Raw genomic sequence first — 15,837 nt, 5'->3', positions numbered from 1 at the left:
ATGGGGTTTAAACCAGACATTTATTTAAGAAACAAAATGAGAAATTAGAGGTTCATGTGTGAATATGATAGCATAAAATACAATATTTTATCATTTGTGAATATAAGTATGTGTATATTAAATGTAGAAAACTGTTCCTTCTAATATTGTTTATCCTAACACATTTTAAAAGATTCTATTCACCACCTTCATTGCCATACAATTTAACATTTTTCTTTTACCTTTTACTGTCTTTCACTGACTGTTCAGCCATTAATTTCTTCAGTTCTTCTAGACGCTGAGTATCTCTCTTTTCCATTTCTTGCCACTTCTGTTCTTTCTTGGCCCAGTATTTTCTTATCTATTACATAAATGTTACAAAAAATTGAAATTAACAGCAGATATATAAAAAGAAAACAAGGAGAGATATATAATAACATTATTCATCGGTTCATAGAGAAAAAATTACATTTAAATGGCACTTTATATTTTTGTTTGTGTTTCTTCCTTTCTTAGATCTCCCTACAACATACTGGCAGCAGAAGAGTAAATTAAAATATAAAGGTACATATCCTGAGACTCTGCATGATTTAAGAATTTACAGAATGCTCTTTACAAATCTATGGAAATGTAACTTGTGCTGACTCCAAAGGTTTTAATCTATGACTAAAATAATTGAGTCTCAAGGAACCTCAATAAATTCATGACAGTGTCTCATAAGTATAAAGCCGACTTGTTACTTTAGATTATTATCTTCTATGATAATGCAATCTTTAACAAATACAGCATGAAAAATGTTTTTACTCTAAAAGCATGAGTTTATTTATGCTAATGGACAGCAGGATGTTGAAAGCTTTATTCTTCTGGGAAAGTGGCAGGAGATAGGTGGGAGGAAGGAGTAAAAGTAAAGAATTAGAGTTGTGGTATATAGTAGTTCTGACTTCTGTGGTAAAATAAAGGTCAAGCTTATCAAATGAAAAAGGTTAGAGCAATGTCCTTTTTATGTATGTTTTACTTTCCTCCTCTGAAATTAGAAGCAGAATTCTAAAACAGGGAACAGACATGTGTTTGTTATTTTCATGTGTCTGTAACCATTGCTCAGGTTTCCTTTATACAGAAGTGGGTGATGTGGTGTGGTAATTGAAGTTAACATTTATTTTACAAAGTACCTCTCAACTTCTCTGGCTTGCCATGTGTTTTTTGTCAAGAGACTGGGTCTTGATGGTGAAACCAGGGTACTTCTATGGTGAAAATTAATGGAATGATTGTCAGCAGAGGTCTCTTGTAGTGTATAGATTAACCTTACTCAGATACAACATGGCATGTTATCATTTGAGACGTGAACATGAATAGTTAACTGGTTTCCTAACTTGCCCACTCAGTCAAAACACAGGAGGGAAATAAAAGAGTGATCCCAAGTACCATTGCCACAGTCACACCATTTCTGCACTGTGTTTGCAATACCAATAGTGAAATATGCCCCCAGCTTAAAGAATAACTGGGGGAGCTCAATGTAGAGTGATCATGATTTGACTGACATCTGAAATAGAGAGAATACAGACAAAGTTCAAAAAGTAGCAGTAGCAAGGTCGAAGAAATGGATAGAGAAGGAGCAGACCAGAGGAAAACCATTGCCTAACAATGTGCATTCCCAACTCCTACCTGATAAATGGTAACATTCTATTAATGCCAGACATAGAAATGTTACATTATCTGGTAAGTACAAGTGATCTTTACTTTATTCTTTATGATTCTCCTCATTATTTTTTTATAATGAATGCATATTTGTTTCAAAAACAGAAAAAATACTTTTTAGCTGAATTAAAAAAACAAAAACAAACTAACATATATTGAACTAAAGATAATTTTTCTCCAGGTTCCAAAAGACCAACAATCATTTATTCCCAGCACTAGTCTTGGAGGGGTGTCAGTGGTCCTTTACATACAATCTTTTGGCCACAAGCAGACCAACTCCAGATTGCTGGAGCCAGGCAGGCCCTAGAATGGAGACTTTTTACATCTGAGGCTTTTTGGTATCTCAGGGCCAACTTGTATTTCCATCCCTGAATCTCTGGTGTCTTTAGTCACTACTAGAAACTGAGCTTCTTTGTTGGAAATACACTCAGATTTTCTCTCACACTCTTTCAAACTCTCATAATTACTTACATACCTCAGTAAGTAATTCAAGTCATCTTCACTTTCGCAAGAAAGGTTGTATCATCTGCATATTTCAAGATACTAATGAGTCTAATCTTGATGCCATGTTCTTCCTCATATAATCCAGTTTCTTGGATTATTTGCTCAGTATACAGACTGAATAAGTATGGTGAAAGGACACAATCTGAGCAAACACTTTTCCTGATTTTAAACCATTCAGTATTACCTTGTTCTACCTCTTGGTCTATGAACAGGTTCCTCACACATTCTGACATACCAGTTCGTCTCAATTTTATTAAGAGTTTGCTATAATCCTCACAGTTTAATGTCTTTGCGTAGTCAATAAAGCACAATGAAACATCCCTCTGGTATTCTTTGCTTTCAACCAAGATCAATCTGATGTCAGCAATGATATTCTTTGTTTCACGTTCTCTTCAAATTTGGCCTGAATATCTGGCAGCTCCCTGTTTATGTACTCTGTAACCATTTTAAAAATACCTTCCACAAAATTTTACTTCCCTGTGGTGCTGTGGGTTAATGAGCGGGACTGCGGTTCAAACTCACCAGCCACTCCTCCAAAACCTTATACAGGGTCGCTATGGGTTGGACTGACTCGACGGCACACAACAACAACAATAACAGTATCAATGATGCTACTCAATGATTTCCACATTCCATTGGGTCACTTTTCTTTGGAATGGGCACAGATATGGACCACTTCCCATATGTTGGCCAGGTAGCAGTCTTCCAAATTCTTGGCATAGAAAGGTGAGCATCTCCAGTGCTGCATCAGTTTGTTGAAACATTTCAATTATTATTCCATCAATTCCTGGAGCCTTGGTTTTTTCCAATGCCTTCAGTGCCATTGGTTCTTGATCATATAGTACCTCTTGAAATGACTGAACATCTACTAATTCTTTTTGGTACAGTGATTCTGTGTATTCCTTCTATATTCTTTTGATATTTCAAACATCATTCAATATTTTGTCCATAGAATCGTTCAGTATTGTAATCCAAGGCTTGAAAATTTCTTCAGTTATCTCAGTTCAAGAAATGCTGAGCGTGTTCTTCTCTTTTTTCTAACTCCAGGTCTTTGCACAATTTATTGGAATATATGACTTTTTCTTCTTGAGCTGCCCTTTGAAATGTTCTTTTCAGCTCTTATATGTCCTCATTTCTTCCAGTTGCTTTATTTTCTATATGCTCAAGAGCAAGTTTCAGAGTCTTTTCTGATATCCACTTTGGTATTTTCTTTTTTTCTTGTCCTTTAAAAGACTTTTTTCTTTCTTCATGTATGATGTTCATGATGTCATCCCACAACTCTTCTGGTATTCTGTCATTGGTGTCTAATGTATCAAGTCTGTTCTTGAGATGGTCTCTAAATTAATTGAGATATAATCAAGGTCACATTTTGGCTCTCAGGTGGGATATGACCAAGTCATATTTTGGCTCTCATGGACTTGTTTTAATTTTCACCAGCTTCAGACTGAACTTGCATATGAGCAATTGATGGTCTGTTCCACAGTCTTCCCCGGCCTTGTTTTGGCATGATATTGAGCTTCTCAATCTTGTCTTCCCACAGATGTAGTTAATTTGATTCCAGTGTATTTTATCTGGTGAGTTCCAAGCTTTTCATAAAGGTGTTTGCAGTGAATATGTACTTTGTCTTGCAAAATTCTATAACGTGATCTCCAGCATCACTTCTATCACCAAGGCCATATTTTCCAACTCCTGATCCTCCCTCTTTGTTTCCAACCTTTACATTCTAAGCACCAGTAACTATAAATATATATTGATTGCATGTTTGATCAATTTCAGACTGAAGAAGTTGGTAGAATTCTTTGATTTCTTCATGACTGGCATTAGTGGTTGGTGCTATAAATTTGAATAATAGTGTTGTTAACTGGTTTTCTTTGTAGGCATATGGATATTATCTTATCCCAGACAGCATTGTACTTTAAAAAGTTCTTGAAATATTCTTTTTGATGACACATGCAACACTATTTCTCTTCAATTTGTCATGCCCAGCATAGTAAACCATATGATTTCCTGATTCAAAATGGTAAAGACCAGATGATTTCAGCTCACTAATCTTGAGGATTGCACAGAGTCACTGTATCAAAAAAGAAATGATCGATGTTCAACCTTTTCAAGAGGTAGCATACTAACAAGAGCAGCACTGTGTGTTAATGCGTTGGTCTGCAAAGTCATTTGAACCACAAGGTCAGAAGTTCAAGTTCACCAGCAATGCCTCGGAAACCCTATATAGGGTTGCTATGGGTTGGAAACAATTCAACAGAACTTAACAATAGTAACAATGGTACTGAAGAAAGAATTCCAAGATATACTAAAGGTATTGGCAAAAAGTAAGGAACCTGGAATTGACCAAATACAAACTGAAATCTTTCAACTTCTGATGCAGCACTGGAGGCACTCGTCTATGCCAAGAATTTTAGAAGACAGTTAACTGGCCAACTGATTGGAAAAGATTCATATTTGCACCAATTCCAGAGACGACCAAAAAGAATGTGGATATCATCAAACAACATAATTAATATTACATGCAAGTAAAGTTTTCCTGAAGATAATTAAAAAGGGTTGCAGCAGTACATCGACAGGCAACTGCCAAAAACTCAAGCAGGATTCAGAAGAGGATATAGAACTAGGGCTATCATTACTGATATCAGATAGATCTTGGCTGGAAGCAGAGAATGCAGAAAGACATTTACTTGTGCTTTACTGATTATGCAAAAGCTTTCAACTATGTGGATCATGATAAACTATGGATAACATTGTGAAGAATGAGTATTGCAGAACACATAATAGTGCTCATGAGGAACTTTTCCATATACCAAGAGGCAGTCGTTTGAACAGAACAAAGGGCTACTGAATGGTTTAAACAGGAAACCTGTGGCCAGGGCAGTATACGTTCACCATACTTATTCAATCTGTATGTTGAGCAAATAATCTGAGAAACTGGATTATATGAAGAAGAACGTGGCATCAGGATTGGAGGAAGATTAATTAACAACCTGTGGTGTGCAGGTGATACAGGTAATGCAGGTGATTCAAATACTAATGAAAATCAAAGACTACAGTCTTCAGTATGATATTGCACTTCAATGTAAATAAAACAAGAGTCCTCAAAACCGAATCAATAAATAACACCGTGATAAGTGGAGAAAAGATCGAAGTTGTCAAAGACTTCATTTTGCTTGTATCCACCATCAACAGTCATAGAAGCAGCAGTCAAGAAGTCAAATGGCATATTGCATTAGGCAAATCTGCTACACATGATCTCTTTAAAATGCTTAAGAGTAAAGATATCAATTTGAGGACTAAGGTGTGCCTGACCCAAGCCATGGTATTTTCAATAACCTAATATACATGTGAAAGTTGGACAATGAATAAGGAAGAACATAGAAGAATTGATGCATTTGAATTATCGTGTTGGAAAGAATATTAATAGTACCATGGACTGTCAAAAAAAAATAAACAAACCTGTATTGGAAGACTTACAGCCAGAATGCTTCTTAGAGGCCACGATGGTGAGACTTCATCTCTCATACTTTGGACATATTACCAGGAGAGGCCCTTCCTTGGAGGATCTCATGCTTGGAAAAGTGGAGGGTTAGTGAAGAAGAGGAAGACTCCCCAACAAGATGGATCGGTACAATGACAGCAGCAGTGACCTCAAGTGTAACAACAATTGTGAGGATGGCATAAGACCAGGCAATATTTTGTTATGTTGTGTACAGGTTCACTAGAAGTCTGAACAGACTAAAGAGCATCGATTAACAATGCCTGGGATGTGGATCTTTATGCATTCTATTTCATTTCTGACAACTTCCAATTTGCCTAGATTCATACTCTGTATATTCCAAGTTCTAATTAATGGATGTTTTCCACAGTTTGTTCTCATTTTGAATTGTGCCATACCATCAAATGAAGGTTTTGAGAGTTTACGTAGTGCTTACGAATCAGGCTGTGAACCTTAAGGTCAGCGGTTTGAAACTACCAGCTGTTTCATGGGAGAAAGATGAGGCTTTCTGCTCCTGTAAAGAATTACAGCCTTGGAAACCCTGTACAGGATCGCTATGAGTCGGAACCGACTCTACAGCACATAACCACCACATCATGTTATTAGGGTCAATTCCATTTTGAGGAAGTAGATCTTCCCCCCATTGTATTTTGAGTTCCTTCCAACCTGAGGGGCACTATATCTGACAATGTTCCTTCTATTGCTATTCATAAGGTTTTCATTGTGGCTCTGCAAGGTCAGTGGTTCAAGCTCACCAGCTGCTCCTTGGAAACCCTATACAGGGTCGCTATGGGTTGGAACAGACTCAATGGCACTTAACAACAATAGCAACCATTCAAAATCAGTCTGTCTTTTCTTCTTCCTACTCTGTCTTAGTCTGGAACCCCAGGTCCAAGTGCAGGAACCCCAGGTCCAAACAACACATTCCACTCCTAGCTATTCTTTCTTGGTGGTAGTAAGTTCCTCTGTTCCTGCTAGTTTCTCCTTTAATAAGATAAAAAGTGTTACAGGCTGCAATCCAGGGAAACTCCCCTTGCATTGGGTGAGGGCAGTGATAGGATTAAAGGTGTTGCATCCCACCCTTAATCTTCTTTTTGGTTTCTCACTTCAGATCACATCATGGGAATCGATGCATAACTGCCACATTACATTATTACATAACTGCCAAACCACTGAGAATTCTATGGCCCAGTCATGTTGACACATATTTTGGGAGGGCCCAATTCAGTCCATGACACTCACCTTCTTCCTGTCCTTACTACTGTTGTTGTTGTTAAGTGTCATCAAGTCAGTTCGGACTCATAGTGACCCTGCATAGGGTTTCCAAGGAGTGGTTTAATTTGAACCATTAACCACATGGTTAGCAGGCCAGTGCTCATCCTACAGCATCACACCAGGACTCTATTCTTCTTATTAATGTGTATTAATTTCAAGTTCACTCTAAAATATTTATCAATAATTCAGATACTAGAGTCATAGCCTTCTCTGACACAACTCCTTCCATCTTCCTAGGCATTTTCAACAGCAGTCTGAATGCACTCCTAATTTGCTAATCTCAGAGTTGTTTCCCTGCCTCCATCCAGGATTCCATTGTCTTCAAGAATAGCTCTAATCTGACATTTTGGATAATAGCAATCCATTCAATGACCAGAACATCCCTTACATCATTCTCTACGATCTGGTAGTATTTTCTTCCAATATAGCTCACATAACAACTCTTTACTAACCAATATACTTGTTTTTCTTCCCTACAAGTTTACAGAAATTTTGATTTATCTTAGCACTTCCACAACCATATAAGTGTCTAGAACATAGTATATTTTAATTACCATTTGACTGATGAACGAATTATACCACTGCAAAAACTGGTTCCAAATTTATGGTTTCATTAATATTTCCAAAGATAATCATCATTCCTTCTTATAAACTCCTGGAAAACTGCCTCTCAATTTCTCATAGTGATATTCTAAATCCTGTTCACTATGTTAAGCTCTGTATCTGCCCCTGCTTCTTCACTTTCATCAGATAAAACAGATCAAATATTAAATATACCTTTCTTGATGTACTTTCCCTCAGAAAAAGAGGTGTTCTTCTTACTGTCTAAGACTAATCTCTCACCAGTATTCCAGATCCCATTTCCCAAGTCCACATTCTTCAGAACTGTAATCCATCATCCACCCTTTCTCAGTCCTATAGTTCCAAGCTTTATATCTTTGCTGCTTCCTTCCACTCACATAGAAATTGTTTCAAATCTCTCCCATTAAATAAAGAAAAATGGACTTTCTCGTGGTCCTAAGACTGGTCCTTTTTTCTTAGCACCACAACCTTCATCTTTTTCTTTTCAGTCAAGCATTTTAGTGTACTTTCTGTTGTCCAATTACATACCTTCTGTTTAGCATGGCACTGTCCGATAAAGCATTGGACCTCAAGGTAGATTTGAATGGCAAAGATTGTTATTTCAAACTCACTAGCCACTCCTCAGAAACCATATACAGGGATGCTATGTGTTGGAGCCAACTGGATGGCACTTAAAAGACAACAACAACAACATTTTACTCCTCACCTAGAGTTTTTCTATCTAAGTTTTCACCACTCCAAATTTACTATTCTCAACAATTTTTATACTATCTAATCAAATATCTATTTCTTCTTATTTGACTTGATGTATTGGCTTCTATTGACTCTTATCTATATAGTCTTAAAATATGGTTGACTGGCATTCATTTGGTCTACAGATATTTAATGAGCATAAGTTTTAAGTGAGATACTGTGCTATTCATTTGGGATATGATGTTTAAGACAGAAAATGTCTCTGTCTCATGTAGCTGGGACTTTCTAGAAAGAGGATGAGACAATCAGCAAGTAAATAAAGGCAACAGAGTTCAATCAGGTATTGGCAGTTTTTTCATTTTCATTTGTGTGAATTTTTAATATAAATGTGGGGTCATAAAGCATTAATGCAAATCAAAATGTTTCAGTGAACAAGTTTCAGCAGTTCAACTTTATAACAATTAGATATAAGCCTGTTAAAAATTTCTGGACAATGCCAGCATTTGGATTATTGTTAAAACAAGTAAATTTCTTATTGACAGCAACTAAATGGTGTTTGTAGCATTTTTATCATAAGGTAGATTCCATCCATTCACTATATTTTTCTAACTGAGTTGTCCCACATGTAAGTACATGCTTTTAATGTTGTCTGTTTTCTGTGCTGTTCCTGTAAGTTTGCTATTAAACTAAAAAAAAAAAAAATTATTATAGATATAATTATTGGTTTCCACTCATCTGGAACAAAAGAGAAAGAAGAAAACCAAAGACTCAGAGAAAAAAGTAGTCGACAGGACTAATAGTTGGCACAAAATACGGAGTTAGCTCATAGTGTATTATATTCCTTGCTTTGCCACGCCTTGTCTCCTTGATTCTTTTTCATGAAGTTCTGCACTAGATTGTGTTATATAACATTTTAGTATTAAATACCTACCACGAATGCCCTTCCCTGCCTTATTACCCTATAAATCTCTCCTGTTCATCATTTAAGAGCCAGTTTTAGCATTTCCATCCTCCTCCTTCCCCTCCTCCAAACAGAGCTTCTATGGCACTATTTATGCATCCTTGTAGCACTTTCCATATTGATCTACATTATTCATCTTTGTATGCGAGTACCTTGTATATTGTCTGAACTTAATAAGGTTTAATTGATCACTGTTAGGTGAGTGGATGCTTCTCCTGGTCTTCAGCCCAAGAATAACCAAGTTGTGGATGGGAAGGAAGCCAGCAGCTTTCTTTGCAGGATGGTAAAGGATTAACTAAGCACTTCCCTAAGAACAATTCATTCACTTTGCATCAATTAATAGGAGCAGGACGTGTGTATCAAGAATTATTGGCTTTGCAAGCCTCAAATTAAAGTCAAGATTAAGGATATTTAACTAGCCCTTTGGGACATTTGTTGAAACACAAATTTTAAACACATTGCTTTTTGAGGGATCCTTTGTAACATCCCTTGATAGGGGAATCTGGAAATTAGTACAAGGGATAAAAGTTGAATTTAAAGCTTGTCTTTTGCCATCCAAATGAGGTTTCTAAAAACATCTAGCTTTTCTCACCAAAAAGAAAACAAAAAACCCTCTCATTATTCCCCATCTTCTCTTATAAACTCTGATTTGTACTGGATACAAGATGTTACTCTTTCACAGTCCCACATTTTGTTCATAAAATTAAGCCAGTAAAAATGTAAATAAACTGAACAAACTATTCTCTATATGGTTCTATGAGCCAAAATAATGCTGTGCTGTTTTTCAGAGGGATTATGGACATTTTTATGTCCTACCTTACTTTTATAATGTGCCAAACAAATTGTTTCTTATTAAAAACTTCACTAGTAACTATGATGTTTACAGTATTTGAGTATATCAAGGTTTAATTAAAACAAACTTTAACTAATATTACATAATCACGAAAGTATATTTCTTAACTCCTTAGTCCAATAAGTACTAAAATTCAGCATGAAGTAAGAATTTATAGTAAGAATTTCTTATTTATTTAAATAGCAGAAAGCTACGATGGAAGCATTATTATAGGAATACAGTTTGAGTGTCTGATTTCAAGCTACATGTCTGATGCTAATATCTCTTTGAACAAATGGGCCTCTGTACATTGCTCACAGTTGATAACTCAGAGTCTTTAATGACTTGTTCCAGAGACAGTCACAACACTTAGCCAGACACACAAATGATATTAAATATAGGTTCAAAATATTAATCTGCTGAATTCTACCTTTTGATTAAAGATTCTATAAAATAATTCTGATCAAACTGGGGGTGAGAGGTTTTATAACAGAGTTACAAATTCTCATAAAATCCAGACTTTCTAGAACAATTGAGACTGGATGAATCTATAAAGCTGTTGACCTGGCATTGATTGGAACAGCAACCTGATAATCGACTCCATTCACCCAAGACTGTACAGGTGCCCACACCAGAGGCCAGAAGTGTGACCAACTCCACCCTCACCCACGTGCCCACCCTCACAGCCCCTGTTCTGCCTGAGGTTAGAAGACCTCTTGTGAGGGATCAGGCATCAGGTACACACACCCCTGCATTTAGAGGAATGTACTCCCCACCTCCTCAGACCAGCAGACTGTACATCCATACTGAAACCCTCCCGCAGCTAACCCTTAGTTGTTAAGAACTCCTGGAACCAGGCCCCCTGTCCTCAGACACCTTCTAGGCCAGTTGAAACTTCATCTTGAACTGGGCACTGACTTACTCATACTGAATGCCCTGCCTTTAGTCACTTTCATGGCTAGAAGAATTCAGGAAAATATTACAGGAAAAAAGTTGACAAATAAATGGGAAAAAAAAATGTTAAACATATAAAAATAGGAACTAGAAATACAGAATATTAATTAAAATTTTAGAAATAGATAATGCATTGAAGGAGCAAAGGAGTAGAACTGAATCAATGGAAGACAGAATTAACAAAATTGAAGACAGAGCTCTCAGTAAAAATCTGCTAGAGGATCAATCAGGAAAAAAAGAAATAAAGAACAAGAAAGCCTATAGTTATGTGAGAAAACATCAAGAAGAATAGTTCGCTTGTGATTGGAATTCCAGAACAGGAAGAGACAAAAAAATAACAGAAAAAAAATCATTGAAGATTTGTTGGAGAAAAACTTCCTTAATATCATGAAAGACAAGAAGATAACCATTCAATAAGTTCAATGAACCCCAAACAAGATAGACCCCAAAAGGGTTTTTCGGATAAGGACTTAACTTTAAGGTTGGTTTAAACTGCAAAACTTGGCAGTTTGCCACTCCTCTAAAACACTATATAGATTCACTATGAGTTGGAACCAACTTGATGGTACTTAAAAACAACATCATAATCAAACTTTCCAAATCCAAAGACAAGAAAAGAATCCTGAAATAGCTTGGGGAAAGCAAAGTTATAACAAACAGGAAGCAAGACTAAACTCTGATATTTCATCAGAAACCAGGCAAGAAAGCAATGGGATGAGATATGTGTGTGTGTGTTTATGAAGTAAACAACACAACCAGTCAATTTGACCTTACAGACATCTACAGAATACTCCTTATACACCTTATAGATCACAAAAGCACAATACACATTATTTTCCAGTGTATATGGAACATTCTCCAGGATAGACCATAGGTTAGTCCACAAAGAAAGCTTCCATAAATTAAAAAACATCTAAATACTGCAAAGCATCGTCTCAGATCATAACCTTATAAAATTAGAAATCAGCAATAGGAAGATCAAGGAGAGAAATCAAGCATAAAGGAAAACACACAAACAATAGAAGACAAACTAGATGAATGGGACCTCCTAAAACTTAGACACTTAGTTAAGCACCAAAAGAGTAAAAGGAGAACACACCGATTAGGAAAAACACTTTTGACAATGACATATTAGACATAAACTCTTTAATTTATAGAAAATGTCAACATCAAAACAAGAAAAAGACATATAATTCCATTTAAAAATGGGCAGAGGACATGAACAGACACTTCACCAAAGAACACATTCAGGTGGCCAACAAACACATTAAGAAGTGCTTGCAATCACTAACCATTAGAGAAATGCAAATCAAAATAATATGAGATATCACCTCACCCCAGCATTTATAGCACAGTTCAGAAAAACAGAAAACAACAAATGTTTGTGAAGCTGTGGAGGCACTGGGACCCTCCTACACTGCCGGGGGGATTGTAAAATGGTACAACTACTATGGAAAATGGTAGGGCGCACTTCCTCAAAAAGTTGGAAATAGAAATACTGTATGACCCAACAATCTCCCTAGGTGGCATATATCTTTAAGAAATAAAAACCAGGACACAGATAGATATCTGCACATCCATGTTCATCACAGCATGCTCATCCACAACAGCAAAAAGATGGAGAAAGCCTAAATGCCCATCAGTGGAAGAATGGATTAAAAAAACTTTGGTACCTACACACAATGAAATATTTATTATACAATACTGAATAATAATGGGGAATCTGTGAAACACCTCATAACATGGATGAAACTGGAGGACATTACACTGCATGAAATTGTTGTTGTTAAGTGCCTTTGAGTTGATTCTGACTCATAGTGACCCTATATACTGTTTCCAAGGAGCAGCTGGTAGGTTTGAACCACTTGCCTTGCAGTTTCAAACCAACTTTGCAAACTGATGGTTATCCTACAGTACCACATTAGTCAATCCCAAATGACAAATATTGTATGAGATCACTATTGTAAAAAGTCAAGAAAAGGTTTGCATGCTAACAAAAAACAATCTTTGATGGTTAACAGAGTGGGAAAGAAAGGAGACTAATTCATTGACTAGAAGATAGACATATGTTAACTTGTGTTACAGGGAAGGTAGTACACAAGAGGGAGGTTGGCAGAAGAATGATGAAAGCAGGGGATCACACAGGTAGGAGTGCAAGAGTTAAAGGGAATAGAGCATGCATTTATATACACAAGCCTGTAATAACAGGATCTATGGGTAGAAACAAGGACAGATACACAGGTAGAATGGGTATATGAAGAACAGTGGGGTATACCCACAGGTATATAAAGGTTTGACAGAGGATATTTACACATGGGTATTTTCTTTTACTGAAAATATACCCAAGCATGTAGTGCAGCACACAGGGGGCAAAATTATGAAAATTTGTTAGACATTACCAAACACCTTGAGGGAACAACTGGATGGGGCCAGGGACTCAGAAACATAGTCTCAGAGGACACCAAGATCAATTGGCATAACATAGGCCACAAAGACAATGTTATACATCCTACTTTTGTGAGTAACAAGTGGGATCTTAAAAGCTCATGACAGTCATCTAAGGTGCAACTATTAGTCTCTCCTTGTTCAGAAGAAAGAAGAGTGATGAAAACTGAAGATGCTTGGGAACAACTAGTCCAATGAACTAATGGATCACGTGAGCATCAGTCTTCACCACTTGGGGATGATAAGATCTAGGTGGTACCCAGCTATGATTACCAACTGCTCTGAAAGAGATCCCATTAGAATGTCCTGGGTAGAGTGGCAGAAAATAATGAACAAAACTCAAAATCACAAAAAAAGGCCAAACTTACATGTCAGATAGAGACTGCTGTAATCCCAAGGCCATGGCCCTGGATCATCCTTCAGGTCTAGAACTGAACACACTCTCGTGGTTCAATTTTCAGCCAAGCAATAGATGGCAGGACATCTATTGACGTAAACACATCATAGAATTGTCAACTATTCAATATCAAAAGGGCAACATTGACCTAAGGACAAAAATCAGAAGGGTGGGAAAAGAAGGAAGAATGGAAATAAGAAACCCAGGGAGCAAGTAGGATAAGTGATACTACATTGAGGGGATTGCAATCTAGATGAAGTGAAATATATTACTTGTTGAATGTAAAACTGATCATCTGCACTGTAAATCTCTCAATTCATTTATTAACAATTTGGAAGGAAAAAAAATAGGCTGTAAGCAGTCATCAAAGTGCAACTAGTGGTCTGTCCCTGTTCAGAGAAAAGAAGACTGAAGAAAACTGCAGTTACATGGGAACAATGAAGCTATTGGACTAAATGGGCCATGCAAACTTCAGCCGCCACAACCCTGAGACTAGAAGAATGAGATGTTACTCACCTACCACTACCAACTTCTCTGAAAAGGATCACAGTAGAAGGTTGTGAATAGAGTGGGAGCAAAACGTAGGACAAAACTCAAAAGCATAAAAAGATCAGGCATACTGATCAGACAGAAACTAGTAGGACTCTCAAAACCATAGCCCTTACTCACCCTTCAGGTCTGGAAAGAACTCATCTTCATGACTCAACTTTTAGTTGGGGGATAATAGCACTAGAGAGATAACACACCTTAGAATAATCAACTATCTGAGTTCAAAAGGGCAGAATTTACTCAAGGACAAAGTTCAGAAGGGTTACAAAAGGAGTAGAAATGGAAAGAGGAAATACAGGGAAGAAGTGGGATAAGTGATGTTATATTGTGTGGATTGCAATCAATGACTTAGAGTAAACTGCATATAAATTGTTGAATGGAACTCTGATTTATTCTGTAAATCTTCACTCAATTCACAATAAAAATTTCATAAGTAAAAATAATAACAGGACATCTTAATAGCAAAGTATTCATTTTCATCTTTAAGATTATGTTTTCACTCATTTTATTTAGAATTTGATGGTACTTTTTACCACATAAAAGTACCATCAACTAACATATAAAGCCCTTTTCTTTGTAATCAATTTAATAATCATATTTATTTCTCACATATTTTTTCAAACATTTTTGTGAATGTCTAGAAAGAAAGGAATATGGTATATATTGAAGTAGTTATTTATATCAAGCCTCATATCTTTCAGAAGAAATGTACAAGACAAATATGTGCTAAAATGATGCAATGAAAAATACCAAAAGGCATTGTATGCAATGCTTTTTTTAGACCAACTCATACAAATGCAAATCTTTTCATGAAACACCTGGATAGACAATAACCACGCAACTTTTTAATCAGTAATCCTATTTACTTAGTCATCTAAGTTATGGAGATTCATTTAATCTTGACAGAGTATGGGTACATTGTACTTTTATAACTCAAATTGTACATGGAGTGATATTAAAGTTATCTTGTGCTAGAGCAGGACACTTAGTCATTCCTACTCTCAAAATCTTTAAAGCCATGTTATCTCTTTTATATCTTATGGTATAGACTCAGCAGGCTTCAACCTAGGACTTGCTTGAGCTTCAGAATGAAAATTTGGCTCCAAGAGAATTAATTTGCAGGGTATTCTTTATGCAAAGATAGAAAAACTCTTCACATAGGCAAGAAATCAATGCTAGATTGTTGGTCTTCAAAATAAAAATCTAATTTTGCCACTATCCAGCCTGGTTAATTGATCTTCTTTCAAATCACAATTTGTATTCCTCTTTGTATTTCAGATATTCATCATTTACCCTAAACTTGAATTGTCTCTATGATGAGCAGATAGCCCATCCACTAGATAATTGAAGAGTAAATTGTCATATTCTTTCTGAAGAATAAATAAGCAAGTAATTAACAAAAGCTTTAAGAATTAAGAAACACGCTTTTAAGAATTAGTAAGCAGGAGCCCATATTCAGCCTATAACTGATT

The 15,837-nt window shown here is 36.3% G+C and overlaps 1 protein-coding gene across 1 annotated transcript in view; it reads right to left on the bottom strand.

Annotated features, from left to right (window-relative positions):
- The window catches only part of CCDC148 (coiled-coil domain containing 148), a 396,419-nt gene that overhangs the window by 87,485 nt on the left and 293,097 nt on the right, over positions 1 to 15,837 (bottom strand). Inside the window, exon 12 of the mRNA XM_006872045.1 lies at positions 222 to 340. Coding sequence (XP_006872107.1) covers positions 222 to 340 — 119 coding nt within the window. The remainder of the gene's footprint in view (positions 1 to 221; positions 341 to 15,837) is intronic.

This window comes from Chrysochloris asiatica, unplaced genomic scaffold, assembly GCF_000296735.1.
Source record: "Chrysochloris asiatica unplaced genomic scaffold, ChrAsi1.0 scaffold00181, whole genome shotgun sequence".
Taxonomy (NCBI): Eukaryota; Metazoa; Chordata; class Mammalia; order Afrosoricida; family Chrysochloridae; genus Chrysochloris; species Chrysochloris asiatica.
Note: the sequence above shows the minus strand (reverse complement) of the source record. Positions and strands in the feature narration are given on the sequence as shown.